The 27,107-nt window shown below is 49.0% G+C and overlaps 2 protein-coding genes across 3 annotated transcripts in view; both read right to left on the bottom strand.

Annotated features, from left to right (window-relative positions):
• The window catches only part of UPB1 (ureidopropionase, beta), a 30,548-nt gene extending 5,383 nt beyond the window's left edge, over positions 1 to 25,165 (bottom strand). Inside the window, exons 1-6 of one of the 2 annotated variants that reach the window (XM_012660993.1) lie at positions 24,978 to 25,165; positions 17,193 to 17,364; positions 14,703 to 14,790; positions 8,399 to 8,493; positions 5,605 to 5,766; positions 3,700 to 3,869 (exon numbers count right to left, since the gene is read on the bottom strand). In XM_012660993.1, the coding sequence (XP_012516447.1) occupies positions 3,700 to 3,869; positions 5,605 to 5,766; positions 8,399 to 8,493; positions 14,703 to 14,790; positions 17,193 to 17,364; positions 24,978 to 25,081 (791 nt within the window). In that variant the 5' untranslated portion in view covers positions 25,082 to 25,165. The remainder of the gene's footprint in view (positions 1 to 3,699; positions 3,870 to 5,604; positions 5,767 to 8,398; positions 8,494 to 14,702; positions 14,791 to 17,192; positions 17,365 to 24,977) is intronic. The other variant, XM_012660992.1, reaches the window with a different exon arrangement.
• A 237-nt stretch (positions 25,166 to 25,402) lies between these two features.
• On the bottom strand, positions 25,403 to 26,652 carry LOC105823726 (putative uncharacterized protein encoded by LINC00269; the record flags this gene model as incomplete). The annotated part of the gene is given in 3 exon segments (XM_012660985.1): positions 25,403 to 25,432; positions 26,357 to 26,452; positions 26,527 to 26,652. Coding segments are annotated over 3 exon segments (252 nt in total), but the record flags the coding sequence as incomplete, so codon positions are not given.
• Positions 26,653 to 27,107: the final 455 nt, after the last annotated feature.

The following is a 27,107-nucleotide window of genomic DNA, read 5'->3' as shown; positions in this document are numbered from 1 at the left end:
GAACTGTGGGCCCTCCTCAGTCCAGGTCCCGAAAAGGGAGAGGGTGGTAGGAGACCCGGCCCTTCTCCAGCCCAACTAAGATGTGCCATGGCATTCTGGGCCTTGTCACTAACTATCTGTTGTCTGAGAAACATCGCTAAGACTCTAGATTGACAGGGGTAATGCCCACTTAGAAACGCTGAGTGACTGGGAGCAAAATGCCCTGGAATCTTCCTTCCTGTCAGTGTGCACCTGGTTTAAACCAGGGAGTAGGTGGAGGGGGTGGGTGCTTGTCACAAGCCTAATTCTCAGGAGGATTCACGAGTCTGGGGGAAAAAAAAAATAACAGGCTTGATTGAGGGGACTCATTTTGCTGCTTTTTTCCCCCAGCTGCTAAGCCAAGCTGACAAAACTTCAGAAAGGATTTTTACAGAAACACACCAGTAAATGACATTTTCAGGAATTAAATAGACTAAATCATTTTAGAGCAATTGCCATAAAACATCTTTCTTGCAATACTCCAGGGAGGTGTTCTGCATAGGACTCAAACCCACAGCTGGCGATAAAATTTATGCTCTAAAACAACCAAGGGAAAGGAAGTCGGGGTTCGTGAGAGCCCAGCGTGTGCAGGAATCGTGGAGAGTCTGATCGGGGAACAGGGACATATGCCGTATTCCTAGTGTGGAGTACACAACCCCTAAGCATGATCACAGTGGGAAGGCAAAATGCAGGGAGGGGGAAGGACAGCAACTTTCCCATTAACGTATATACGTGGCAGAGATCTCTGGCCACTCAGGCTGCAAGGGACACATCCTGGGATTGTCAGGACGACACAATCAGTCCAAAAGCACTTGAACTCTATCGTGTGCTTAGAACTGTGGGACATAAAAACGAACAAGGACACCCTGCTGACCCATAGCATGCGTGTACATGTGTGTCTGTCTGTCTCTGATACGGGGGCAGAAGATGGTTCTGGAAGTTGTGATCTGATGCTTGTGTGCAGCTGGTAGGAATTGCCCAGCATTGTGCTTCAAAACACTTATCAATTATCATTTTAAGAAAGTCACCCAGGCCGGGCGCGGTGGCTCACACCTGTAATCCTAGCTCTCTGGGAGGCCGAGGCGGGCGGATTGTTTGAGCTCAGGAGTTCGAAACCAGCCTGAGCAAGAGCGAGACCCCATCTCTACTAAAAATAGAAAGAAATTAATCGGACAACTAAAAATATATAGAAAAAATTAGCCGGGCATGGTGGCGCATGCCTATAGTCCTAGCTACTTGGGAGGCTGAGGTAGAAGGATTGCTTGAGCCCAGGAGTGTGAGGTTGCTGTGAGCTAGGCTGACGCCACGGCACGCAAGCCCGGGCACAAAAGCGAGACTCTGTCTAAAAAAAAAAAAAAAAAAAAAAAGAAAGTCACCCAGAATCCTACCATTCTAATAAACCACCTGTTGCCATTCCTCACACTCCATAATCATTCTTGGCCACAGGCAAAAAATCTTTACGGAGTTCTGACCACAGCCTGGATACACCTTTTTCTTGCTTACAGACTTTTGTCATGATGCCGCATTACCTCCATAATGGCTTTATTTATTTACTTTTTTTTAGAGACAGGATCTTGCTCTGTCACCGAGGCTGGAGTGCAGTGGCATCGTCATAGCTTATTGCAGCCTCAAACTTCTGGGCTCAAGTGATCCTCCTGCCTCAGCCTCCTGAGTAGCTGGGACTACAGGCGTGAGCCACTGCACCTGCCCTATAATGACTCTTTTTAGTGGCTGTACAACAACCCTTGGAAGAGATGGGCCCCAAAGGACTCAGCTGGAACACGGCCCCTGCTACCAGCTTTTCTCCTATCATAAACAACGTTGCCACGAACACCTTCCATGAACGTGCATCAGCTTTCCCTCCTCTTGTTGATCTCTTCCTCAGGCTACGGTTTTAGGAGTACCACGATCTGGTCAAAGGGCGTGAGCATTTTAGGAGCTCAGGAAACACACTGTTTTACAAATGCTGGTACAGTTTTTACTGCCAGCCTCACTACACCCTGGAAAGCCAAGGTTTGTGTGATTCTTGGCTGAGGAAGGAAAATCAATCATTTTTAATAAGACTAATAGGCTGCTGAGGACATAGCAGTTATGTGCATATTGCACTGGGATGCTTCTGTTTGCCTAATTGGGGTTAATAAAAAAAAACCCAAGACAGTCGAGTCAGAGAGGGACTCTGCACACATGAAGCAGGTGGCTGAGTCTGCGGCCACAGCTTTGCCTGTGGTGCCCAGGGGATGGGCTTCGGGTTCTTCCAGGAATCCCTGTGGGGAGATGGGGCTCACCAAATGTCTTAAACATAGCTGCTCTAAGGGGATGCCCCAAGCTTGTGCCCAGGCCGGGTGACTGGATGATCATCAGTAATCATCACCCACAACTGCCAATGGATGCTGTCACGGATGACCAAGCCACGTGTCTCCAGTATGTTCTCTGAGGGGAGATCAAGGCCTGATTTTCCTCTTCTACCCAACAGCACCCCTCCTGATCATGGCCCAGACCTCCAGGTGAACTGACAGGGAAGTGGACCTGAGGTAAGAGACTGGGGTTTGCATTTTGGCTGGGTAAGGGACCTGGTTGTACAAACTGAATGCAGAGGTGTCACTCTTGAGAAGGGGGCACTGTGCTAAAAAGAAAAAGTAAAGTGAACGTCCCATTCTGACTTTAGAAGAAACCCGACTGAAATTTAGTCGGGAGTGAGGACAAGAGAGACAGGTGGGGGTTGGCAGAGCTGCCCACCAGAACTACCCCTGCACAGCCCTGCCCTGCTGGGACACTGGCAACTGAGACCACAGAGAGTGAAAGCCAGCACCTCCTGCTCCAGGAATCCTGCTTTGGAGGAAGTGAGTTGGGAAAAAAATATTTGCACATAAATTCCTAGAGCTATTACTTGTAATGATGCAAAACTGGAAAGCACCCAAAGGCTCAGCTGCTGGGGAAGAGAGAAGCAGCAGCAGCAGCACAGTCACGCAGGCCCAGATAGCTCACCTGCCGCAACATTAAATGAGGGGCCCTGGAGGTCCTGCCCAGGAGCTCATAGGCTGCTGGTGCACCCCCTCCCCACCTCTGCCTTGACCAGAGCAGTTCTATCTATTTAGGGGTGAGGCTAACACTGAAAGACTTGCTGTTGTTAGGTGTTTAAAAAGAAAACACTTTGCTGGTTAAAAAGAAGTTTCCTTGACTGGTATCTTAAAGATCCTCTTGGCTCTGACTCCTCATTTGCTCATTCTCTCACCCAAATGTCTGCCCTCCTCATGCAGGACACTGCAGACTTAAGGACTAGGAACCTGCAGTTCCCTGTCCAGGAGCTAATGCTGGCCACCCACCTAGTATGCTCCAGGTCCTTAGATGCGAGGCTTTTTGAATCCTGACCACTACAGGGGAGGGTGGAGGCTGTTATATATTTTCATCTCGGAGTTCAGAATCATAGCTAAGGTTGGTGTTTTATAGTAGAGTGGCTCTTCCGGGAGGCAGGGGGTTGTTAATTGTCATCTTGAGAATTCTTTTCACTGGAAACCTGGTCAAATGCACAATATACAACCCCAAGGCTCAACTCTGTTAGATATCCTGGTGGCTGTGCTTGCTGGCTGCAGTTTGTCAAAACCACCTGAGCCCTGCTGCCTGGCCTTGGGCCTGAGACGGCTGGGCCCCAGGAAGCCCCCTCGACACTGCCCACCAAGTGACCTGAGTGCTCCAATGGTGGCCGAGGGGTTGAAGATGATCTCGGCCCCGTTGATGCTGTACATGAGCCAGTTGAGGGGGTGGTGCCGCCCATAGCAAATGTTCACAGCGATCCTTCCGAATGGCGTCTGGAACACGGGGTGGCCTAGGTTCCCCTCCATGTAGTAAGTTGACTGAAAAGTAAAGGGCCATACAGTCATGCCTCTGACCTATAAAATTTCCCTTTCCTTAGACTTGGTAGAAAAAAATGAAACATCACTACTAGTCCAAAAGTAACACTCTTGAGTGTGACTCTACTTTAAGTTCAAGACTTTCAGTGTGTTAAAAACAACAAAAAACCCCAGACACAATAACAAATCAACCCCAAGGAAATCACCATGGCTTAAGCACCTATCCACAATCTCCTTTGTGACATATCAAAAAAATCCCCAAAGCAACCTTCTACACTATTTCAAGGATAAACTCCGGTGAGGCTTCAAGCATGGTACAACTACAAGGCTCAGGTTTGGTCAATTGGTCAATGTCCTCACCAAGCCACACGTGCTTATCTAGAATGTTGGCACTGAAGGGACCGGGAACTCATCCAGAACAACCCTCTTTCTGCTCAGAGGAGAAAACTGCCTCCCAAGTGGGCGTGTGACTTGCCTAGCTGATTAAGGCCAAGTCTGTGAGTGGAGCCTACCCTCTGAAATTGCTCTTTTTCCACAAAGCACCTTGGGCATCCCACCTGGGGTTAGGACATCCTTGCAGGGGAGGCAGACTGGACCCTGAATTCCCATCCCTGCCTCTCCGCCTGCCACCTCATGGTGGGGTGCTGGCTCTGGGACAGAACTGAGGGAGGCTAGAGAGTGAGCCGGGGTCCCAAACAGATCTGCTCCTGGAGCCTTTCACCTCCTCCCATTAATTTCAAAATTGTCCAGGGTCAAGCAGCAACCAGGATGTGTGCACATGGTAGACACCAGAGCAGATCCTGCTGCACTGAGACAAGCCCTGTGCTATCTGCAGGGAGCTAAAGATTAATCCCAGGGTAAATAGGTGAGGGGTACATCTTCCTGCCCCCACCTCTGGCTGTTACTGAGAAATGCTGGGTTCTTCTTTCACCCTGGGGGACCTCATCTAGCCCTGCAGACTGTTTCTTGTCCGCCTGACCAGCCTGAGAGTGGCCGGGGTGCCCACGATTGAGGACACAGGTCAAAGGACTGGGGATACCACATCCTGAACAACGCATTAATTGCAAATCAAGTTGATTTAATATCTTAGGCATTAGGTGGAGTTCATTTCCCTCCTTCAAACATCCACCCCCTTATCTTATCTACCCATGGATTGGCATTAACCAATCAGAACAGCCCCTCTGACTTATGCCCTGATGATGGGCACAAGAAGCCCCACGTAAATGCACTCATACATGGACGTGCACATCATGCACAGTCACCCACTGTCACCTGACACAGGGACACAGGCCCACTCAAACCCTACGTAAGCCACAGACAAAGAATGCTCCAAACAAGGACTAGGCCGTGGCAGCTAGGAGCTCAGACCGTGAAAGGGGCCACAGGAACCATTTCATGCTTGAGCACTATTTATTTTGGTTTTAATTTATATAATGCTCACTTCAAAGAGATTTTAGGAAGCTGAATTAGGCTACGCAGGCGCGCGCGCGCGCACACACACACACACGTTAAAGGTGCTTGGGACTCACCTGAGAGTCCCACCTGAATCCTGTCCGCCCATGTGATGTAGGGCAATGTCAGGAGACCCTCTGAGCACCACGGCCACACTGTGCTCCAGTGAGCATGTGTGAAGTGGAGCACAATCCCACACAGATCCTGTTTTACCCAGAGAAAGGCCCGCAGAGATCTATGCACAGAGGGCTGAGTGAGGCGGCTGGCCATCTGATGGGTGGCTCACCTCGTTGAAGTCACCCACTCTGGGGATGTGGTTCTTTCTGGTCTTTCCCAGGACTGCTCCAGAATTGGAGATCACCACAGCTGTGTTCCACAGAACGTCCCCGTGCTCTCCGTCTCGTTCTAGGATGGGGGACACCACCACCACATCATGCTTCTTTGCCAGCTGGAGAAACGATGAATATAACAAGTCTCACTTTCAACCAATTGTTGCAGTTTTTTTTATTGGAAAAGAATTCAATGATCCTACTAAACAGTTAGGCTTGGGTCAGAGCTATCGCTTGAATTTGTTGTTTGGAATATTAAATGCTGTGTTGCCCTGATGCTCAAGCTCAGCTAAATAAGAATATTCATTGTCCTTGTGCACAGTTGGTGTGATTATAAAATGGTGCACCTGTTCTAGAAAAGCATATGGAGGTTCCTCAAAAAGTTAAACACAGAATTACTATATGATCTGGCAATCCCAATTCTGGGTATATATCCAAAACAACTGAAAACAGAATCTCACAAGAACCTTGTACCCTCATGCTCACAGCAGCATTATTCAATAGCCAAGAGATGGAAGCAACGCAAATGTCCACTGACAGATGAATGGATAAACAAAATGTGGTGTATGCATACAATGGAATATTATTCATCCTTAAAAAGGAAGGAAATCCTGGCACATGCTACAACATAGATGAACCTTGGGGACATGATACTATTAACAAATGAAATAAGCCAGTCACAAAAAGATAAAAACTGTATGATTCTGACCAGGTGCAGTGGCTCACGCCTGTAATCCTAGCATTCTGGGAGGCCAAGGTGGGAGGATTGCTTGAGCTCAGGAGTTCGAGACCAGCCTGAGCAAGAGTGAGACCCCGTCTCTATTAAAAATAGAAAAATTAGCCGGGAGTGGTAGTGTAAGCCTGTACTCCCAGCTACTCGGAAGGCTGAGGCAGTAGGATCGCTTGAGCCCAGGAGTTTGAGGTTGCAGTAAACTACAATGACGCCACTTTACTCCACCCAGGGTGACAGAACGAGCCTCTGTCTCAAAAACCAAAAACAAAACAAAAAAAACCTCCCTAAAACCTGTATGATTCCACTTATATAAGGTACCTAGAGTAGTCAAATTCACAGAAACAGAAAGTAGAATGGTGGTTGCCAGGGGCTGGGGGAATGGGAAATTATTGTTTAAAAGGTACAGAGTCTCAGACTTGTAAGATGTGAAAGTTGTGAAGATCTATTGCACAACAACATGAATATACTTTACATTACTGAACGGTACGCTTAAAAATGGTTAAGATGGTAAATTTTATATGCTTTTTACCACAGTAAAAAAAAAAGAATAATCGGTCAGGCACAGTGGTTCACGCCTGTAATCCCAGCACTTTCGGAAGCTGAGGCAAAAAGATCACTTGAGACCAGGAGTTTAAGCCTAGCCTGCGCAACACAACAAGACCCTGTCTCAAAAAAAAAAAAAAAAAAGAATAATCATACTTTTCATTTATACCCTCCATAAAGCTCTTTGATACCAAATTCCTTTTGTCTCAAATAAGGACATCAGGACCTGACCACCAGGAGAAGAAGCCCCAGCTGGTCATCTGTCCTCAACTCTAATTAGTCCGTCATTACCTCTGCCCTTAATGACAGAAAAAGAGGGAAACGCACATTCGGAAGACAATGCTAGGAGCCATGCTAAGGGTGGCCTCAGGCCCCAGTCTGCATTGGGACAGACAAGGCACCAGCTCCCATCACATCCCTTCTCCAGCCCTGGTTCAGGCTTTACCTGCAGAAGCCCCTAACGAGTCCCTTCCACTTCTCCCTATGGCAAGGAATCAACAACCTGGTGAATGAGGGAATTTTTTCTCTATAGCCTGAGAACACTGAGGTTTGGAATCACAGCTCAGTGTTGATTAAGTCACTATGATTACAGCTCTGCCCCAAACCCCCTAAGTATATGTATAAACTCTGAATACAGAGAAAAGAGTCTTTTGGTAGAGGTAAGAGGAAGGATAAATTACCATTTGCCACCTCTTGGAATGTTACGGGTTTTTCTGATGACAGCTTTATTAACATGTAATTCACATAGCATAAAATTCACCCTTTTTAAAAAAAACAAGTCAAGTGCAGTAGTGAGAAAGGGGAAGGGTTAGAACAAGGAGTCACTCCTTTAAAGCACGCACTTCAGTGGGTTTGAGTATATTCTCAGAGTTGTGCAACCACCACCACAATCTAATTTTAGAACATTTTCATCACCCTAAACAGAAACCTTGTACCCATTAACAGTCACTTCCCTTCTCCCCTCACCCCCAGCCCCTGGCAACCACTAATCTGCTTTCTGTCTCTATGGATTTGCCTATTCTGGACAGTTCGTATAAATGCAATCATACAACATGTATTATGAGGTTTTAATGAAAAAAATCAAAACTAGTTTGTACACTGATGAGACAGGCCACGCACTGAAGCTTCTGTGAGCCAAGCAAGCTGCAACAGAGTAGGCAGAGCCCTGGACAAGGAGTCCACGCGTGCCAGCTCTGCCACTCACCATAGAAGGCACTTCCAGACCACCCTCCCTAGGCTGCAGCTTCCTCGCCTGAAAAGCCACTAAAGGCCCTCTGGCTCTGAAACTTTAAAACTGTAAGTGAAAGTACACTTTAAAAAGGGGGCAAATACTCTTATCTAATCTTATCTGGTAAAACAAGCACCAAATGGGTACATTTTCCATGGTGAAGGGCCACACCTCACAGCTGTGGCTGTGCTCAGTGATCTGTGCACATATTTGGCAGCTGATGCCAGGGGAGGAGTTAATGTCCTACCTTCTGACAGAATCTGGTGGTGGGCCCGTCCTCTGCTGACTCGGCAAATTCTGTCCAAGGAAGCTTCTCTCTCGTACAGAAGGCAAAGGGCATAGCTGTATAAAGGAGAAAGGTCAGAATCATATCCAACACGCATGGCCTCTGAGGGGCTCTGCAGCCCGCAGCAGGAAATCACTGCAAGAGAATATGCTGATGTGGGAGGATCACTTAAGGCCAGGAGTTCGAGACCAGCCTGGACAACATAGTGAAACCCATCACTAAAATTAAAAAAAAAAAAAAAATAGCTGGGTATGGTGGTGGTGCCTACAGTCCCAGCTACTTGGGAGGCTGAGGTGGGAGGATCGCTTGAGTCCAGGAGTTAGAGATCAGCCTGGGCAATACAGTAAGACCTCGCCTTCAAAAATGAAATAAAATAAAATAAAATAAAGGTATTCTTAATTCAACCTGAGAAAGCTGATTTAAAAAAAGGAAATTTCATTAAACTCACTGGTTTTTGTTTGCTTTTTTTTTCCAAACAGTGGTAATAACACATGTAGTAAAAGCTCAAAGACGTCTGTCATCTCCATGCACACGAGGTTCAAAATGGCATTTTCCTGTGCAAGGGATGGAGAGGAATGCACGGGGGGTGGGCATCGGGCCCTCTGGCTGAGTATGTGTGGCGATGTAGGTAATGCTGCTCTACAGCTCAGCTGCAGCTACACTTGGGATATCTGCACCACCTGGAGTTATCTTTAGTATCTGCCAGTCTGCTGGTGTGAACTGGCGTCTCATGGGATTAAAGGTTTCCCTGTTCACCAGGGAGGTTGAGCACCCTGCCGCATGTTCACTGGCCATTCTGGATTCATCCTCTTTGCTTTCTTGTTCATACCCTCTGTCCGTTTCCTACTGGGCTGTTTCCAACTGGGCTGTGTCGCTTCTTCTTCATGATGTGCAGTACTAAATTCCTTGTCTGCACCAATTCAGTATACTCTTTAGCTCTCCTGCCTTACAGTAACCCAAGTCCGCTTCTTTTGGAGGGATTAGCCTAGTGGAAGTTTCCAGATGTGTGCTATTGTTCCGCAGGCTCTGAACTGACTTTCGAGGAGGGCTTGCAGGAAGCTGCATGTGTCACCGGGCAGTGTTTAACTGGCCTCGCAAGGGGTCTGTGGCCTGTTTAGGAATAACGGCTGTAGCCAACATCTCCCACCTGCCACTCACATGCTGAGCTCGGTGTGACTCTCTTTATTTCACAGAAAAGAAGCTTCAGCCTCTCAATTCCTTCCAGTACCAAGAAGCCCAGTCCTAAGATTATGCCAGAGTGAATATAGCACCAATGGTACCATCGCCACCTTGGCTGCCCATGTGGGCAGCAGGCACTGCCAGCAACAGTCTCAGGGGCCTTGGTGCCAGGCTCAAGGCTCCCCAGGCTTGCCTTCCATGAAGAGAGATGAACTATTTTAAGGAAGTCAACAGAAAAGCTATTGAAAACAAAAATGTTCCTTAATGGCCATTAATTCTCAGCTTTCAGAGCATTAGGAATAAGTCAAGTGACTCCAGAGAATAAATGGCTGTTTTTCCTGTTCACACAAGCATGCTCGTGTAAACAAACTTTCAAAAGAAGGATATGGAATGGAGGTTGGGTGAGGCTGGCTGCAAAGCCCCAACTATAGTTCTCAAACCAGAGGGGAAGGGGCTCTGCACTCATTGACCAACACCCTGCCCTCAGGAACTGCCAGCCTAGACCAAAGGAAGTGAATTATACCCTGGTACAGCCACACGGCTGGGCAGCACAGAGTGCTCAGCTCTGCATGGGGGAGACCCCAGGGCCCCACAAAGGAGGGGGTGTCTGTACTGGGCCTTGATGGATGGGAGGAAGTTCCAGATGCAACAAAGGGAAGAAGTCAGTTAAACCATCCAGTACATACTTTTTAGTACCTGTCAAGCACCAGGGATTGCTCTTGCCACTAAAGATAAAACAGGGGTGGGGATGGGAAAAACAAACCAACAAATACAGGCACTGGCCTCATAGAGCTTATAGTCTAATGGAGATGGCGGACAAATCAAGAGTTGCACAAATAAAACTGCAAATGTAACAAAAACAGGAAAATGACATGGACTTCTGGGTAGAGATACAGGCCAGACACATGCTTTTTCCTGAAACCTCACCAGCATGGCAGGATAAGGGATGTTCATACAAAGGTATAACTCTACAAAGATGGGGCACTGAGAAAGGGGACAATAGCACCAGAACAGATGGGGCTGGAAAGCAGAGGGATGCAGATATATATCTTAGCAGATCAGAGAAAAGTGAGTCCCATCAGTAGTACAGAAGGCTGGGAAGCACCCCACTCTCCATCGTAGACCTCTCAGGAGCTCGGAACCAGAGGCACAGGGCACCTCTGAGGCTGGGAAGCAGTGAGGAGCAATAAACAGGGCTGGATACAAGTCTGCTTAAGAAGCAGTTAGAAACCCAGGTCCTTCCTCCATTCCAAGATGCAGGAACCTGCCCCTTCTATCCTAGCAGAAGAATAGAGGCTCATTATCCAGATATGGGTCAGCAGAAGCTCTCTGGTCTTGGGGAAGCCAAGACAGATGGAGGTAAGTAAAGCATCAAAACAGAGGAACTGAGTAAACATCAGCATGGTGGACTCTTGTCCTCTTTCCTTTCTTGGCAAGAGAGTAGAAGAATCTTCTCTGGGGAATCTGACCAGTCTGAAAAGACTGGGAGATAGTAACATTGGGATTACCCAGGAATTACCACTAAACCAGATTATCCTATAATGGAGCTCAGTGGGTGAGTCCCTCCCACAAACTCAGAGCCTGCAATCGGCCTTTTAATCCCCAATTCCTAAAACATAAGCATAATACAATCAGAGAAAAAAAAAAAGGAGACCAATTTGGAGTAAGTAGGGACCACACAGGGAGAATAAAAATTACTTAATATTAATATCCTTAGAAATAAGATATTGCAACCATGATGCAAGAGCAAGATATAATAAAACAGAAACTTTCAGACCAAAAGAACTCTTGTAAATTCAAAATATGATAGCAGAAATGAAAGACCAAATAGAAGGGCTGAATGACAAATTAGATCAAATCTACCAGTAAATTGAGCAAAAAGACCAAGAGATAAAAACTAGGAGGAAATACATAAGAAAATTAAGAACTAGAGTCCAGGGTTCCAACATCCTAACAGTAGAACTATTAGGAAGAGAAAAGAGGAAAAAGAGGGAAAAAAACTAATGAAACAATACAAGAAATTTCCTAGATCTGTAGGACCCAAGTTTCTAGACTGAAAGAACCTACTGAGTGCCTTCAATAATGGATTTAAATAGATACACACAATGGGACATCATTATGAAATTGCAGAGTATTAGTGAAAAAGAGAAGACCCTATAATCTTCCAGAGAAAAATAAACAAGTCATAGACAATGGGTTATAAATCAAAATGGCTCTGACTAGTTAACAATACCCAAAGCTAGAAGACAATGGAACAATGTGTTCAAACTTCTGAAGGAAAGTGATTTCTAACCTAAAATTTGATACCCAAACTATCAAACAAATTGTAGAAGAAACATATTTTCAGATAGGCAAGGTCTCAAAGTTTGTCATTCTTTTTTTTTTTTTTTTTTGAGACAGAGTCTCACTTTGTTGCCCTGGCTAGAGTGAGTGCCATGGAGTCAGCCTAGCTCACAGCAACCTCAAACTCCTGGGCTCAAGCAATCCTACTGCCTCAGCCTCCCAAGTAGCTGGGACTACAGGCATGCGCCACCATGCCCGGCTAATTTTTTCTATATATTTTTATCTGTCCAATTAATTTCTTTCTATTTTTGGTAGAGACGGGGTCTCGCTCTTGCCCAGGCTGGTCTCCAACTCCTGAGCTCAAACAATCCGCCCGCCTTGGCCTCCCAGAGTGCTAGGATTACAGGCGTGAGCCACTGCGCCCGGCCTCATTTTTTTTTTAATTTTTTTTTTGAGATAGAGTCTCACTCTGTTGCCCAGATAGAGTGCCACAGTGTCATCATAGCTCATTACAACCTCAAACTCCTAGGCTCAAGTGATCCTCCTGTCTCAGCCTCCCGTGTAGCTTGGGACTACAGACGCACGCCACAACTCCCAGCTAATTTTTCTATTTTTGGTAGAGATGGGGTCTTACTCTTCTCAGGCTGGTCTTGAAATCCTGAGCTCAAGCAATCCTCCAGCCTCGGCCTCTCAGAGTACTAGGATTACAGGCGTGAGCCACCAAGCCTGGCCACCTCCTATGTGTTCTTTCTCAGGGAACTACTTATTCTGAGAGCCTTCAGCTAAATAGGGGCTCCAGTACCAGAGTGGCTGGCAACCTTGCTCTCAAGGGAAATGAAGGGGAGCTGGACATAGTGTTCACAGTGTGCCTTTCACGTGATACCTGCTGTACCTGGAGGATGGCCTGATGCCTAGTTGTCCCACCTGTGACCAGGGGTCCCTCACATGGGAAACTTACTTATCCTCACAGATGCCCTTTTGGCTCTTGTCTGACCTCTGTCCAGTTTATGCCTGACTGACCATTGCTCTGGAGCTGCAAGCCCAACCTGTGTTCTCCCTGGTATCCTGGGGAAAACACAGCCTGGGGTAGCCCCTGGTTCTTCTGATGAAAGGTACAAATTCAATATACCACCACAATAGGAAGTAAGTTCAAAGATTTTTACTTACAGATTCTGGGTAGGGAGGGCACAATGAGTTGGGAGGGGAATCTTCAGTCCCTCAATCACATGAGGCAAAAATGAAGAATTAAGCAGAGAGAGAAAAATGCATGGCAACTAGCAGTATATATAAGGGACAGAGTGTGGTCACTTTAACTTTGCAGGCAAACGCCTGGGTTGTCCATTTAAAGGAAGTGGCAGGAAAGCGGGGAGTCCAGTCTGCAAGACAGGAGAGATATGTCTCACTTCGAATCTCTGGCCACCGGCTTGAGCCATTTGAGTGTGATGTAGAACCGGACACTGTGTCAAGGGTGACCAAGCCCCGAGTCTGGGATGAGAAAGTTAAACTTGGATTCAACACAGATGCCTAGGCAACATAAAATTATAAGAATCCACTACATTACTTTACCCAAACAAGGGTGTAAACCAAGAAAGAGGAAGATGTGGGAACGGAGAAATGCAAGAGCAAGGCAAAGGGACTCCTGAGGGACTCCCCAGGATGATGGCAAGGGGAGATGCCAGGATGAGAACCGTGTGACCAGCAGAGGGGGCACCCAATCCAGACCAGAGCAGTCAGGAGGCTCTGGGGCAGACACCTGCAAAGAGGTGAAACTGATAGACTGTGTCTAAACACATGAGAGGGGTTTAGGAACTGGTAGAATGTCCGGGGCTGAACTTGTGGTAAGCGTGTAGAAAACAAAGCAAACTCCAGGGAAAACAGAAAATTATTCAGGAAAAGAAATCAAAGTTGACAAAATGGCTTGGCAGAGAACAGATGGGGGGATGGAACAGGAAGGGCACGTGTATGTAGAGGGCCAGGAGGAGGCCAAGGGACCATACTGATTTCTTCCTCGGGGGACATCGACAGGTGAGGAGAAACCGAAAAATTAGGAAGCAGCAACACTAACAAAGGTAAATTCAAAAGGAACCAGCTAAGTGTTGAAAGCAGCTGCCTCTGGGGAGAATAGCCATGTTTTTGGTAACAGACCTTGTAGACCCCATCTGACTCTAAACCACGAGCATGTATAACTCTGATCAAAAATAAAAAGTAACGGAGAGCAAAGGTACACGGGCTGGGTGTGCTGGCTTACACCTGTAATCCCAGCACTTTGGGAGGCTGAGGGAGGAAGATGGCTTGAGGCCAGGAGTTTGAGGTTACGGTGAGCAATGATCACACCACCGCACTCCAGCCTGGCTAGCAGAGTGAGACCCTGTCTCTAAAAAAAAAAAGAAGAAGAAAAATTAAACAAACAAAAAAAAAGTACATGGTACCAGGAATGTTCTGATAGGGAGGCTGGCTCTGGGCTGAGGTCTGGTGGTGAAGAAGGGCCAAAGTACAGGACATCAGCCACAGGGAATTACAAAAGTCGGGAGAGAGATGGTGGTAGCTGGGACCCTGCAGTGACAGACAGGTGGGGAGGAGGGAGTGGATTCAGAACAATTTGGGAGGGAAAATTGACAGGAACAGACAACAGACTGGGAGGCCAGGGGCCCTGGGTTCCTGGTGATATTGACAGAGAACTTTTCTATGGACGAGAAAACAAAGGAGATTTTTTAGACACTCTGATAGCAGACACTCTTGGCAACATGGAAATAATACACGATTGTACAAAAGCAGCAGAGAAAGGGCCACAAAAGAGACTCACTCCACACTTCCTGGAAACAGATGACGTTGACTCCGCACACCGCAGCCACCTCTACAATGGCCTCTATGCGTTTGTGAAGGGCAGCGACCTGATGATTCAGAAAGCAAGGATTAAACTCTGCTTAATTCAACAAGAAAAATTAAAGAAATTAAAAAAAATTTTAAATCAAGGATTAGGATCCATTTAGTTCTACTGGTAATACAATTTTTACGATCTCATCGCAGTGTACATGGAAAAACCAACCCCCACCTGGCCAGGTGAGAAAAGATGAGTAGGGTAGGGAGGTTCTAATATTTGGTTCTCTTCTCAGGTCCTATACCTGCAAGAGAAGGTGGAAGTGCAGAGGCTCACAGACACTAGGACGCTGCCTCGGTTTCCTCACCTGGTACTGGGGAGACCACCACTTGCTCTGTGGGGTTGCTGAGAGGTGTGAAGGAGGACAGTGCTTGCTTACTATAAGCAGGGCCCGCATACACAAACAACTCCTGGGTCAGCTGCTCCTTCAGCCTAGGACAGAGTCTGCTCTTGACAGTCCTGCCATCAAAGCACTGGATGAGCTTTGTTCTGCTAGTTCTATTGTGTCCATCTATTTTTTGTTTTTTTAGAGGTAGTGTCGCACTCTGTCACCCAGGTTGGAGTGCAGGAGCATAATCATAGCTCACTGTAGCCTCAAATTCCTGGGACTAAGTCATCCTTCTGCTTCAGCCTCCCAATTAGCTAGGACTACACGTGCACGCCACCACGCTCAGCTAATTCTTTTCTATTTTTTGTAGACATGGGGACTTGCTGTTGCCCAGGCTGGCCTCAAACTCCGGGGCTCAAGTGATCTTCCTGCCCCAGCCTTCCAAACGCCTAGTATTACAGGCATGAGCTACCATACCTGACTACTGTGTGCCTCTTATCATGGGACACCCCACCTTTCTGGCTCTTTTAAATCCCCATGCTTTGGTGTATGCTGTGCCCTCAACCAGGAATGTGCTTCCCTCCCCACCACCCAGTCTTCCTGGAGGTGTTATCGGTGTCACATGTCGCCTGTAAGCCTCTGCAGACTCTCCCAGCTGTGGGCCAAGTGTTGAGGTAGCCCTGGCTTTTGGTAGTCCCAGAGGCAGGGCTGTTTCCATTGTGTGCCAATGTTCTTCCACTGCTTGTCACTCCCAGGACCCCACAGGTTCCTTAGTGGCAGGAAGAAAGCATCCTCATTGTTTTCTTGTCCTCAGCAGGACACCTGGCTCCCAGGGGACACTAAGAAGCATTTGTTCGAAGAAAGACCAAAGGAACCAGGCTAAAAACCCAGAAGCACAACTCTTTCCAATGCCCTAGTGCCATCCCCTGAAAGGCTGTGCACGCCAGGACTCCATGGATATGTGGTGATGGTGCCAGCCACGTGAACACACATTTGCTGGTGTTGGCAATATACAGGGCACACTTCTGTGTGCTGTAAGAGTGAAGAAAACATCACTGGCCTGCAACTTGACAACATGGGGAAACCTCCACAAACAATGAGTCCAGAGACAAAAAGCAAACTGAGAACCAGACCTCCGTTAATCCAACAAAAACAAACGGAGGACTAACGTGAAAGATGATGCAGATTCTGACCTGGAATCCAAGTGACCTCAGGTTTCTCAAGAATCCCCAAGAATTCTCAAGTGCGCTGTATCCTGAGGAAGCCTCTGCAGAGAAAGCCCTCAAAGTTTGAGCTGCTGGAGGAATGCTGTGGATAAGTATATAAAACAAACTGCCTGTGTCTGTGACAACGTGTTTCTTAGGGAAAACAAGATGCTGTCACATTTATTTACTAACTGTAAGGTCAAAAGCAAATACCTATCTATTCCTGTAGGCCTGCAGGCACCATCAGCTGACAGACTTCTGGGTATAGTGAGTCCCCACCCTTAGGATTAAGGCAGAGGACAGTCTTGACCAGTGTGTGCTGGCCGGCAGCCGCCTGGCAGGTGACTAAGAGGCAGCGTCCCATGGAAAGAACAGATGAGCCAGCCAAAAGGGCACCCTCCCAGTTGATAAATGGAACTTCGGATCAATAGTTGGAGAGTAAGTGGAAGGACAGTGAGGAGGAACGATAGAAAGGGTAAGAACCAATGGCCCGGTGCAGTGGCTTACGCCTGTAATCCTAGCACTCTGGGAGGCTGAGGTGGATCACTTGAGGTCAGGAGTTTGAGACCAGACTGAGCAAGAGTGAGACTGTGTCTCTCATAAAAATAGAAAAATTAGCCAGGCATTGTGGCTCACACCTATAGTCCCAGCTATTCGGGACGCTGAGGCAGAAGGATTGCCTGAGCCCAGGAGTTTGCCACGGCACTGTACCCAGGGTAACAGAGTAAGCAGGAATGTCTCTGCTGCTATTCATCTCTGCTGCTATTTGAGGTGTCTGAGCCTACAGGCCGAAGTAAGTGGCCAGCCAGGGACTGGAGGAGTGTGCAAAACAAAGGATGGCCACAGCCCTGTTTAGGTATTTATAGTCAAAAGTGGCTGTACCTGTTCTGCCACTGGGGCATCTGTGGGGAGGGGCACTCTGTTCTGAACTAGCCCCACGCGCACGATGCGGGGTCGTCTCAGCTGCTCCTCGGCTGCCTCAAAAGCATATCCCTGCAGTTCAAAGTCTTCCCTGGAAGCAGCTTCGAAAGCTCTGCTGGGCAGATCAAGCTTCCTAGATGGGCAAAGAAAGAAGAGGGAAGATGATTTTCATGCAGTCTGCTGCACTGAAAACCCTCTCCCACCCCAGGCAAAGAAGCGGTGAGGGCATCCTGGCTAGAAGGCACCCAGTACCAGGGCCCAAAGGGGCTGGGGAGCAAGAGGGTCCAGCCATGACCGGACATTACACTGGACCTGGCTGTCACTCCTAGTCAGTGGGGAGACCTCAGCGGGGAAGCAGCTTGCTTAGGCCTGGCAAAGGGGCAACCAGTCAAGAGGTTGGTGTTTCACAGTTGCTGAAATCAGGGCAGGGATTAAAGTCCCAGCAGTCAGCACAGAAAGGAGCAAGCAGATTCCCAAAAATGATTCTGAACTAGAATTAGAGGGCTAAGCTGAGTCTAGGGGCTAGGGCAGGCTGTGCTAACAGAGAGGGGCTTGGAGAATGAGGCTCAGGAGACAGGCTGGATGGGCGGGACATAGCTGAGACCATTATGGCCAATAAAGATCCCCACTGCCCTGTCCTGCTGCTGCTCCCGCTGGGGGGCTGGTTCCATGCCCAGTGCTGGGTGGGCTTGGTGGGGTCTGGGTGCTCAGACCGAAGGCCCAAGTGCCCATCCAGGTTTGTGGTTTGTTAACAAGGGCCAGAGGATTATGTATAAAACCTCCCACTGAGGTGAGCATTGGTCAAAAAGCAAATACCTCCTGATGCCTGTTGCATGCCTGCAGCTGGGGTGAAACCCGCAGAGGCATGGGACATGGCCCCCGGCCAGGAAGCTTACCATCTAAGGGTGAGATGGTTATGAAATACCCAGAGAACACATCAAAGAATAACCTGACAGCCATTATCTAATAATAATATTTCTCTCCTACTTTAAATCACGTTCTTAAAGATGTTTCTTTCAAAATCACAGCCCTGTCAGCCCAAGCCTCCTGTCACCGCCCCCTGCCAGGCACTTTCCATATGATGGCCCTGACAGCTCTGAGTTCAGTTCCGCCCCTGACAATCAGCCTGCTTTTCAAATAGTCAAGTTTCCCTTCACTCCGACAGGTTAGAAATAGCAGCAGTGCCCACACTGCGCCTCCCCTTGCTGTGACTGCCTCAGACAGTCCTCCCACCCTCAGGCGGAAGGGCCCCTCTCACAGGCCTCAGCCCTAGGGCAAGTTTGAGGTGGCGGACATAATCATAAAACTTTCCCGTAGCTACAATTCTAGTAGACGTGGGAAGTCACAGGGAGAAAAAGGAGACAGGCTCTGTGTCTAAGGCCTGTGGGCCTGGGAGTATCCTGGCGGGTCCTGCCCTCAGCCTGTTGTCTCACACCAGGAAACCACCAGGTGGAAGAGCTCTTCCCTCAGCTGTGCAAACCTGGCTGTGACTACCACCTCTATCCATGGCCGCTGCGGTCCTCCCTGCCCATCTTTCCATGATGAACAACTTCCCCTCCATCTAAGCCGCGTGCTACCGCCACCCTGGCCGGCCCCAAGGCTCCCCACTTCCTCATCCCCCAGCTCCCTGTGGACACTCATTCTCCCAGGCCCGAGGTGATGCAGATCAGGCTGCTCCCCCTCTAGGGCAGCTGCCTTTGGGGCTCCACCTCTGCTCAGCACTCCCACCTACTGTCCCATCACCACCTATAAGGTCTCCCTGCTCTCTGGTTACCCAAGGCAATCCATCACTATGTCCTACCCCATTTCATCTTGGAGAACCCAACAGACCCTCGAGCCGTACTCTGTGTAGACACATTCAATAAACACGTGCTATGTCCACCAAAGGCTTGGTGTGTGGGACATGGTGGGCACTGCCGTGGACTGAATGTTTATGTCCACTCAAAACTCATACGTTGAAATCCTAACCCCTAATGTGATGGGGCCCTCTGGGAGGGGATTAGGTCATGAGGGTGGAGCCCTCATGAATGGGATTAGTGCCCTTATGAAAGAGGCCTGAAGGAGCTTGCTTGCCCCTTGCACCATGTGTGGACACAGCCAGAAGGCGCCATCTACGAACCAGGAAGTGGGCCCTCACAATACAGCAAATCTGCCAGTGCCTTGATCTTGGACTTCCCAGCCTCTAGAACTGTGAGGAATAAATTTCTGTGGTTTATAAGCCTCCTGGTCGATGGTATTTTGTTACAGCAGTCTGAAAGGACTAAGACAGGCAGTAATCAGCCACAGCCCAGGAGGGCAGAGACCAGCAAATGAGCGACAATCTCAGGGAGGCCGCATGTTCTCGGCTGCCCGCCTTGGGCCCTGTAGTTGGCTTTCAGACCCTCCAGCCCTCAGGACCTCACCTCTAACTTCAAGGAGGAAAGCCCTTCACTTCGTGTCCTGGCCCTGGCCCTGTCCCTGGCACACCTTCCCACGCCCCTGCCTCTCCCACCCAGGGTCAAGGCAGACCTCTCAGGAGGATGCCAGCTTCTGCCTCCTCAGCAACTTCATCTTTCTCCCTCTAATGGCTCTTCACCATCAGCGTTTTAAATAATTAAACTGCAGCTTTGTTATAAAAGAAACACATGCTCATGGGGGGGGGGAATCAAATAGTGGGAAAGGGTACAAAATGAAAAATAAATTCCCCTCTTCACCCCACCCCTAAGCCCCAGTCCCAAACCTCACAGACAACCCCTCTTAGCAATGTTTTATGCCTCTTTCCAGTATTTTCCTATGTATGTGTGTGTGCTACAAATACGATGACATTGTTCCGTATTTTCCGCTTTTCAACTTGCCTTTTCCACTGTACAATATACATAGCTTGGACATCTCTCCCCGTTAGTACCTATGGAGCTACCATATCCACCATTAAAGCTGTTAGCAATGGCAGGGGGCTGGGGGGGAGCAGTGAGAAAGCGAGGAGCCTGGTGAGCATGCAAGCACGTGGGTGTGCTTCACACACATCCTTCTTGTTCCCTCACTTTCTGTTCCCCTGAACAGGGAGCTTCCCCACACACTTCCCCTCAGTTCAGACCCCACCTCCAACTCCCCACCTCACGAACTACCACCAGTCATTGCTAAAGCCAGTGGATTCCCTGCTGTCCTCACCTACTAGACATCTCTGCACCATCTGACTCTTCTTTCCCTGTCCTGCCCTGGAGTCCTCCCACCGCTGCATCCTCACCTCGAGTCTCCCACGAAGTCTCAGTTCCTCTAATCCCTTTAATATGGGTTATCCATAATCACTGGGCCTCTCCCATTCTGCACCCACTCCTACTCCTCCTGGAATGATTGTCTCCAAGAGAGCTCACAGCCCAGCCTCTCCCCACAAGGCCTACCTCAGCACAGCAAACCACCCCAGACATCTCCACCTCGAGACCCCAAAGATACCTGTAGTGGGCTGAACTGTGTCCCTATCTTAACACCTAGAACCTGTGATTGGGACGTTACTTGGAAAAAGGGTCTTCACAGATACAATTAAAGTCGGGATCTCAAGGTAAGATCATCCTGGATTATCTGGGTAAGCTGTAAACACAGTGACAAGTATTCTTATTAGACACCCAGAGGAGAGACACAGGGACAACAGGAGAAGGACATATGGAGACAGAGACTGGAATGCCAGAAATCACCAGAGGCTAGAAAAAGCAAGAAGGAATTCTCCCCAAGAGGTTTTGGAAGGAGTGTGACCCTGCTGGCACCTTGGTCTTTTTTGTTTTTTTGAGACAGAGTCTCACTCTGTTGCCCGGGCTAGAGTGCCGTGGTGTCAGCCTAGCTCACAGCAACCTCAAACTCCTGGGCTCGAGCAATCCTTCTGCCTCAGCCTCCCGAGTAGCTGGGACTACAGGCATGCGCCACCATGCCTGGCTAATTTTTTAATATATATATATATACATATATATATATTTTTTTAGTTGTCCAGCTAATTTCTTTCTATTTTTTTTTAGTAGAGACGCGGTCTCGCTCTTGCTCAGGCTGGTCTCGAACTCCTGAGCTCAAACAATCCGCCCGCCTCGGCCTCCCAGAATGCTACAATTACAGGCGTGAGCCACCACGCCCGGCTGACACCTTGGTCTTGTACTTCCGTTCTTCAGAACTATGAGAATACATTTCTGTCGTTTAAGCCACCCCTTTTGTCGTAGTTTGTGACAGCTGCCCTAGGAATTAAACAGCACCCCAAACTCAACTCATCCAAAGCTGAACTGATCATCCTTTTCCAAAGCTGCTCATGAATCCACCAGTCCCCAGAGGGTACAAGCCAGAAGCCAGCAGGTCGTCACCTCCTTTAACATGCCTGCAGTCCACACTGTACACTGGCTTTCCTGAGACTTCTAGGAGTCTTCTGCTTTTCCGCTCTAGGCACTCTGCATTCGGCCTAGCATCTTTTATCTGCCCTTTTCCAGGACATTCTCGACACAGCCACCAGGGCAAACTCTTTGAAGTCTCACACCATTACCATGACACAATTCTATTGCCTCAGAGGCCCCAGGATCCAACCTGGCTACTCCTGCCTCCTCTCCTGGGTTTTCCTCCATGACCGCCCCTCTCGTATGTGCAGTCCCCAAATGGGCATGTCTGGGGACATGTGCCCTTTCTGTCTCCTAACAAACTCTTATCTCCATTGGGATGTAGCTCAAGCATGCCATCCCCAGGAAGCCTTCCTGACCTACCCCCACCCCCAAACGTGTAAACTTTCTCAAGCTCTCCCTGTATCCTTCTCTAACAATGTAAGGCAACCATCAAAAGATGGAAAGCCCCCAAGGGCAGGCACTGTGGCTTACTCCCTAGTGTTGGAAACAAAAATAAGTACTCAACAAATGTTTGTCAAATGAATGAATGCTTTTGGTTCTGGCTGTCTTAAAATTGAGAGTCCGTGTTCTCTGGGAATTTTATCTGTCTGGCACAAAGGCCCCTTTAGCTCATTCACTTAGCAAACATTTAGAAAGTGTTGTAATTGGGAGGGAAGGTGGTCTCCTGTGGAGCACAGCGGGAGTCCGGAGGAGGGGCTGAGGACAAGTGGTGTGGGGGACAGAAGTGGCCCTGTCCAAGTCGTGCATTGAGGAATGAACAGGAGTTTAAGTGGGAGAAGAGTTTTTAAATGAGTGATAAATTTCCATCTTCAGTTTGAAATCTCATTCATAGCCAAATCCCACACAATTCCAAGGACTGAGCAAGTATAAAGGTTTACACCTTAGGGATAAAATCTGGAAGGGTAGGCCAGGCGCGGTGGCTCACGCCTGTAATCCTAGCTCTCTGGGAGGCCGAGGCGGGTGGACTGTTTGAGCTCAGGAGTTCGAAACCAGCCTGAGCAAGAGCGAGACCCCATCTCTACTAAAAATAGAAAGAAATTAATCGGACAACTAAAAATATATAGAAAAAACTAGCTGGGCATGGTGGCGCATGCCTGTAGTCCCAGCTACTCGGGAGGCTGAGGCAAAAGGATCGCTTGAGCCCAGGAGTGTGAGGTTGCTGTGAGCTAGGCTGACGCCACGGCACTCACTCTAGCCCAGGCAAAAGAGTGAGACTCTGTCTCAAAAAAAAAAAAAAAAAAAAAATCTGGAAGGGTAAATGCTGAGTGGAACAGACAAAAAGTGAGTAGGAAAAGGAGAGAAAAGGGGGGCCCACTTACTCAGTTCTTGTAAGCCAAACTCAGGAAGAGGCATGGCAGTCACTAGTCAATAGATGCTGGCTCCCACTTTACCACCCATCATCATCCCTCCCCACTGTGGAGTGACGCAAACCCTCAGGTAAAAACCCTCTTGCATGGTAGTCTTTGGCCTGACCTCGGCCCTGCTCCAGAATGTGCCCCAACCAGTCACCTCTGTGGAAAACTCATTTCTTTTCCTAAGACTCTTCTGTTTTACCTCTCCCTGACACCCATGAGCTCTCTCCATCTTTTTTCAAGAGAACATGCCCACCTCACCCTTAAAACAAACAAATTCCCATCCCTAGCAGCCTGAGCCATCATTTGCTTCATTTAAGATACCTTCTTCGGGAGTCCAGCTCTAAGACACTTCCAGTTACTAGTCTTTCCAGATATAGTGGGGAAGTAGACTGCAGCATGAGCACCCTGGGAAGGGCCTTCATCCAGCCCTTCTTTGGGTATGAAGAGCCCTTTCTGACAAAGTTCTGTACCACCTCAGCCCAAAAGGCAGCTGTGCTAACTTTACCATCCACTACCTGTGAAAAGACCCTTGGATCTGAGGTCTGGCCTCCCTGCAGTAACTCCACAGCGGCCATGGCTGGGAACCACTGATCCAGTTAACACTCTTCTGTCAACGGAAAAGAAGCCAAACTCTGTAAAATAACTTAAAGAGGTTTATTCTGAGCCAATTTGAGGACCAAGACTCGGAGCCACGTCCAAGATGCCCTGAGCAAGTGGACTTGCTGTGGCTGGGTTATAGTTTGGTTTTATACATTTCAGGGAAACAGGGATTATGGGTAAAGTCATAAATCAATACATGGAAGGCATACATTGGTTTGGCCTGAAAAGGTGGGCCATCTCAAAGCGGGGGACTTACAGGTTACAGGTGGGTTTAAAGACTCTTTGACTTGTGTAATTGTTTAAAAAAGGAAGCTTTGTTTAAATGCTTGGAATGTTTTTAGATGAGGAAGTCTTAATCAGAGACAAGCGACCAGACATATATTTGTTGTGTAGACTGAGGACCTGTAGGTTTGTCTTGCACAGCATTGGGCCTGCTAATGAGTTATTAAGGATGTCTCCAAGAAGGAGGGGGCATGATGAGGCATGTGTGACCTCCCTCCCCATGGCAGGCCATTCAGTTTTAGGGTATCCCTTTGGCCAGGAGGGGGTCCATTCAGTCAGCTGGTGGGGGGGAAGCCTTAAGATTTTATTTTAGTTCACAATTCCAGTTACAGGTGAGCTGTTCAAATTCCTGCTGCAAGGTCATGGGGCATGCAGTCTGGCTGGATTGGGGGAGCAAAGAAGTGGAATGTGATTTAGTCAGGAGCTGCATGGGGTCAGAGTTTGGATGGCATTCTAAGAGCCCAAGAAATCCCTTAAAGAGTTTTAAGCAAAGGAGCAATAGGATATGATTTACATTTTAAAGGGATCCTTCCGGTTATCATAGGGAAGACTGGACTTAAGAGAAATAAGAGTGGAAGGGGAAGTGTCTTTTCCAGCTTTGCTCAGCCCTCAGAAAGTCCTAGCGATGCACACGACTTGCTGGGAGTGGGAAAAAAACATTTGGTAACTAACTCCTATGGCTTGTTACGTGGGAAAGGTTCCCTCGCCAACTGGATTCAGCCAGTCTCTACCTCCAAGAGTGGCCAGAGGCCCCGTCACTGCAGGAAGGGGCTAGACAATCGGTACCTCTGCTAGGGTTCTCTGGCTGGAGGACAAGCCTAGCTCTGGGGAGGAAGCTGGCCATTCAAAGGGGAAGGAGTGTTGGGGTGGCCAGAGAAAGCGCTGCAAAGCAAAAACTAGTCGTTTCCCTTCCTGTTCCAGGCATCCGGTTCCGGGCAACGTAAGGGAGAATCGATTTGTAAAGGTCACCCTGGAATCCCATGACCCCCGAGGGCCTGGGCTGGGGGCCGACGCGTCAAAATCTAGTATGGTCTCTGCCTGCCAACTCAGGGCTTCGTCACCGCCTCCTCAGAGCCCTTCAGACTCCGAAGGCCTCCCCCTGTTCCCCCACACCCGTACTCGGCGGCCCCAAGACCCCCCAGCTCAGCCTCTGGGCCCCAGACCTGGTCTCCTTTCCATAGAGAATGCGCTTCACTTCTCGCAACTCTGCGGGCGGAATGTGCTTCTCCAAGCACTGCTCCAGCGACTCCCACTCAGCTCCCGCCATGGCCAGAGTCCTCGAGCTCCCCGCTGTCCGGACGCACACTCCTGCCCTTTGACCCCAGCAGGGGGAGGAGGCCAGGTCCCGGCACGCGCCCTCCCCTCCTGCGCAGCTCCGCGGGAAGAGCTCACGTGCGGACACGCCCCCTCCTCGTGCCTCCGCGGCGCGCGGCCAATCGGCGCTCCAGGGCTTTCCTGGTGGGACCGCCCCCTGCCCGTTGCGCTCCCTCGGCTTGCAGCAGGACACGCCCCCCCAGCCCGCCCGGCCGCCCTGGGCCCTGGCGTGTTTCTGGCCATCTTGCTCTGCCTTGCCTGAAGGTCCCACCCCTCACCTGCCCCGAGGTGTCCCGGCCGGGTCCTGGAGAGACAGTGAGGGAGGCTGGGCGCGGGTCTGAGGTAAATGGCTCCCAGCACGTCCCCGCAGTCCCGCCCGGGGTCCGTTCCCGCCGCGACCTCGGTCTCAGCTCCGCGGAATGGGGGCAGCACGCCGGGCCAGCCCGCCGTGTGGGACTGCCCAGGACGGAACGGGACGGGTTTGAGCGGGAGGCAGCACTTCTGTCTGCCGAGGGCCCTTCATGTCTGAGGAGTTCTGAACCCCGAGGTGCCAGGCTCGGAGTCCCGTCCGCTACCTGGCGCGACTGCGTTTGAGCCGAAGGTGAGGCGACGGAAGACTGCGATCCCATGCGCCTGCGTGGAGTTGATACTGAAAATGGGGGGTTCCCCGGGCAGGGCCGAGCCCTTTGTCCCCCGGTCGCCTGTCAGCTCTGTCGTCTCTAGTGGGTGTGCTCCTCAGGGCACTTTCCTAAAGTGGGGGGCGCTTTAGTCTACTGCTGAGATGGCAGGACTGAGAGCCCCGCTTGCTGCACCTGCTGACCCACAGGTGCCACCCCCTCAGGAGCCAAAGAAGAGACTGAGATTTAGGGCAGGAAGGCCAGCTTGCCTCAGGCACGCGGCATGGTGAAGGGACCAGTCTGCCCTAATCCTGGCTTAGCCGCTTGCAAACCTTGTGTCCACGGGAAAGTTAATCAGTCACTTACTTGGTTGGGGCTTGGGTTGCTTTATCCGTAAAATAGGAATACAAAGATTACCTTGTAAGATAAGCACAAAGGGAACGAATTTATAGCCAGAATTGGCTACAACATTAAAAGTAGGTGCTGGAGGGCCAAATACTTAAGGTATTTTATATTGACCCCCCCAATGCACAAGTTTTGTTCACTGTTTTGATAAATTTTAGCTGACAAGTTCTAGTATCCGATGGAGCTGCCTTTTCAAGAACACAAACTGAGGGCTGGGCGCGGTGGCTCACGCCTGTAATCCTAGCTCTCTGGGAGGCCGAGGCGGGTGGATTGTTTGAGCTCAGGAGTTCGAAACCAGCCTGAGCAAGAGCAAGACCCAGTCTCTACTAAAAATAGAAAGAAATTAATTGGACAACTAAAAATATACAGAAAAAATTAGCCAGGCATGGTGGCACATGCCTGTAGTCCCAGCTACTCAGGAGGCTGAGGCAGGAGGATGGCTTGAGCCCAGGAGTTTGAGGTTGCTGTGAGCTAGGATGACGCCACAGCACTCTAGCCTGGGCAACACAGTCAGACTCTGTCTCCAAAAAAAAACACAAACTGAGGACCTTCTGTGTGTAAGGCACTGCTGTAAGAGCAATACAGAGATGGATAAGACCTAGTACCTTTTCTCCATGATTTAAAGTAGATATATACTTGTAAATACAGCAGATTTAAATAATTTGACACGAAAAGTATACAATGTGCAACAGAGTGCAAAGGAAACCGATGTCTGGCCTAGAAATGGAAATTGTTAAAGGCCTCATGGAAGAGGTTTCAACTTCACCTCAAAATACCTCAAACTAAACTTGAACACCCTTTCTCAGGCCTTCTCTTATCTTCTATACTGTATTCCCTATTTCCATCATGGCCTCACCACCCACTCATTTGTGAAGTTTTGGGGAGTCGTCCACAACTTCTCCATGTTCTTTCTTTCCCCCATAGGCATCAAGGCATCAAGTTTTGCTAAATTTGTCT

This window comes from Propithecus coquereli, unplaced genomic scaffold (assembly GCF_000956105.1).
Source record: "Propithecus coquereli isolate 6110/MARCELLA unplaced genomic scaffold, Pcoq_1.0 Scaffold698, whole genome shotgun sequence".
Taxonomy (NCBI): Eukaryota; Metazoa; Chordata; class Mammalia; order Primates; family Indriidae; genus Propithecus; species Propithecus coquereli.
The sequence above is the reverse complement of the archived record's forward strand: the minus strand, read 5'-3'. Positions and strand labels throughout refer to the sequence as shown.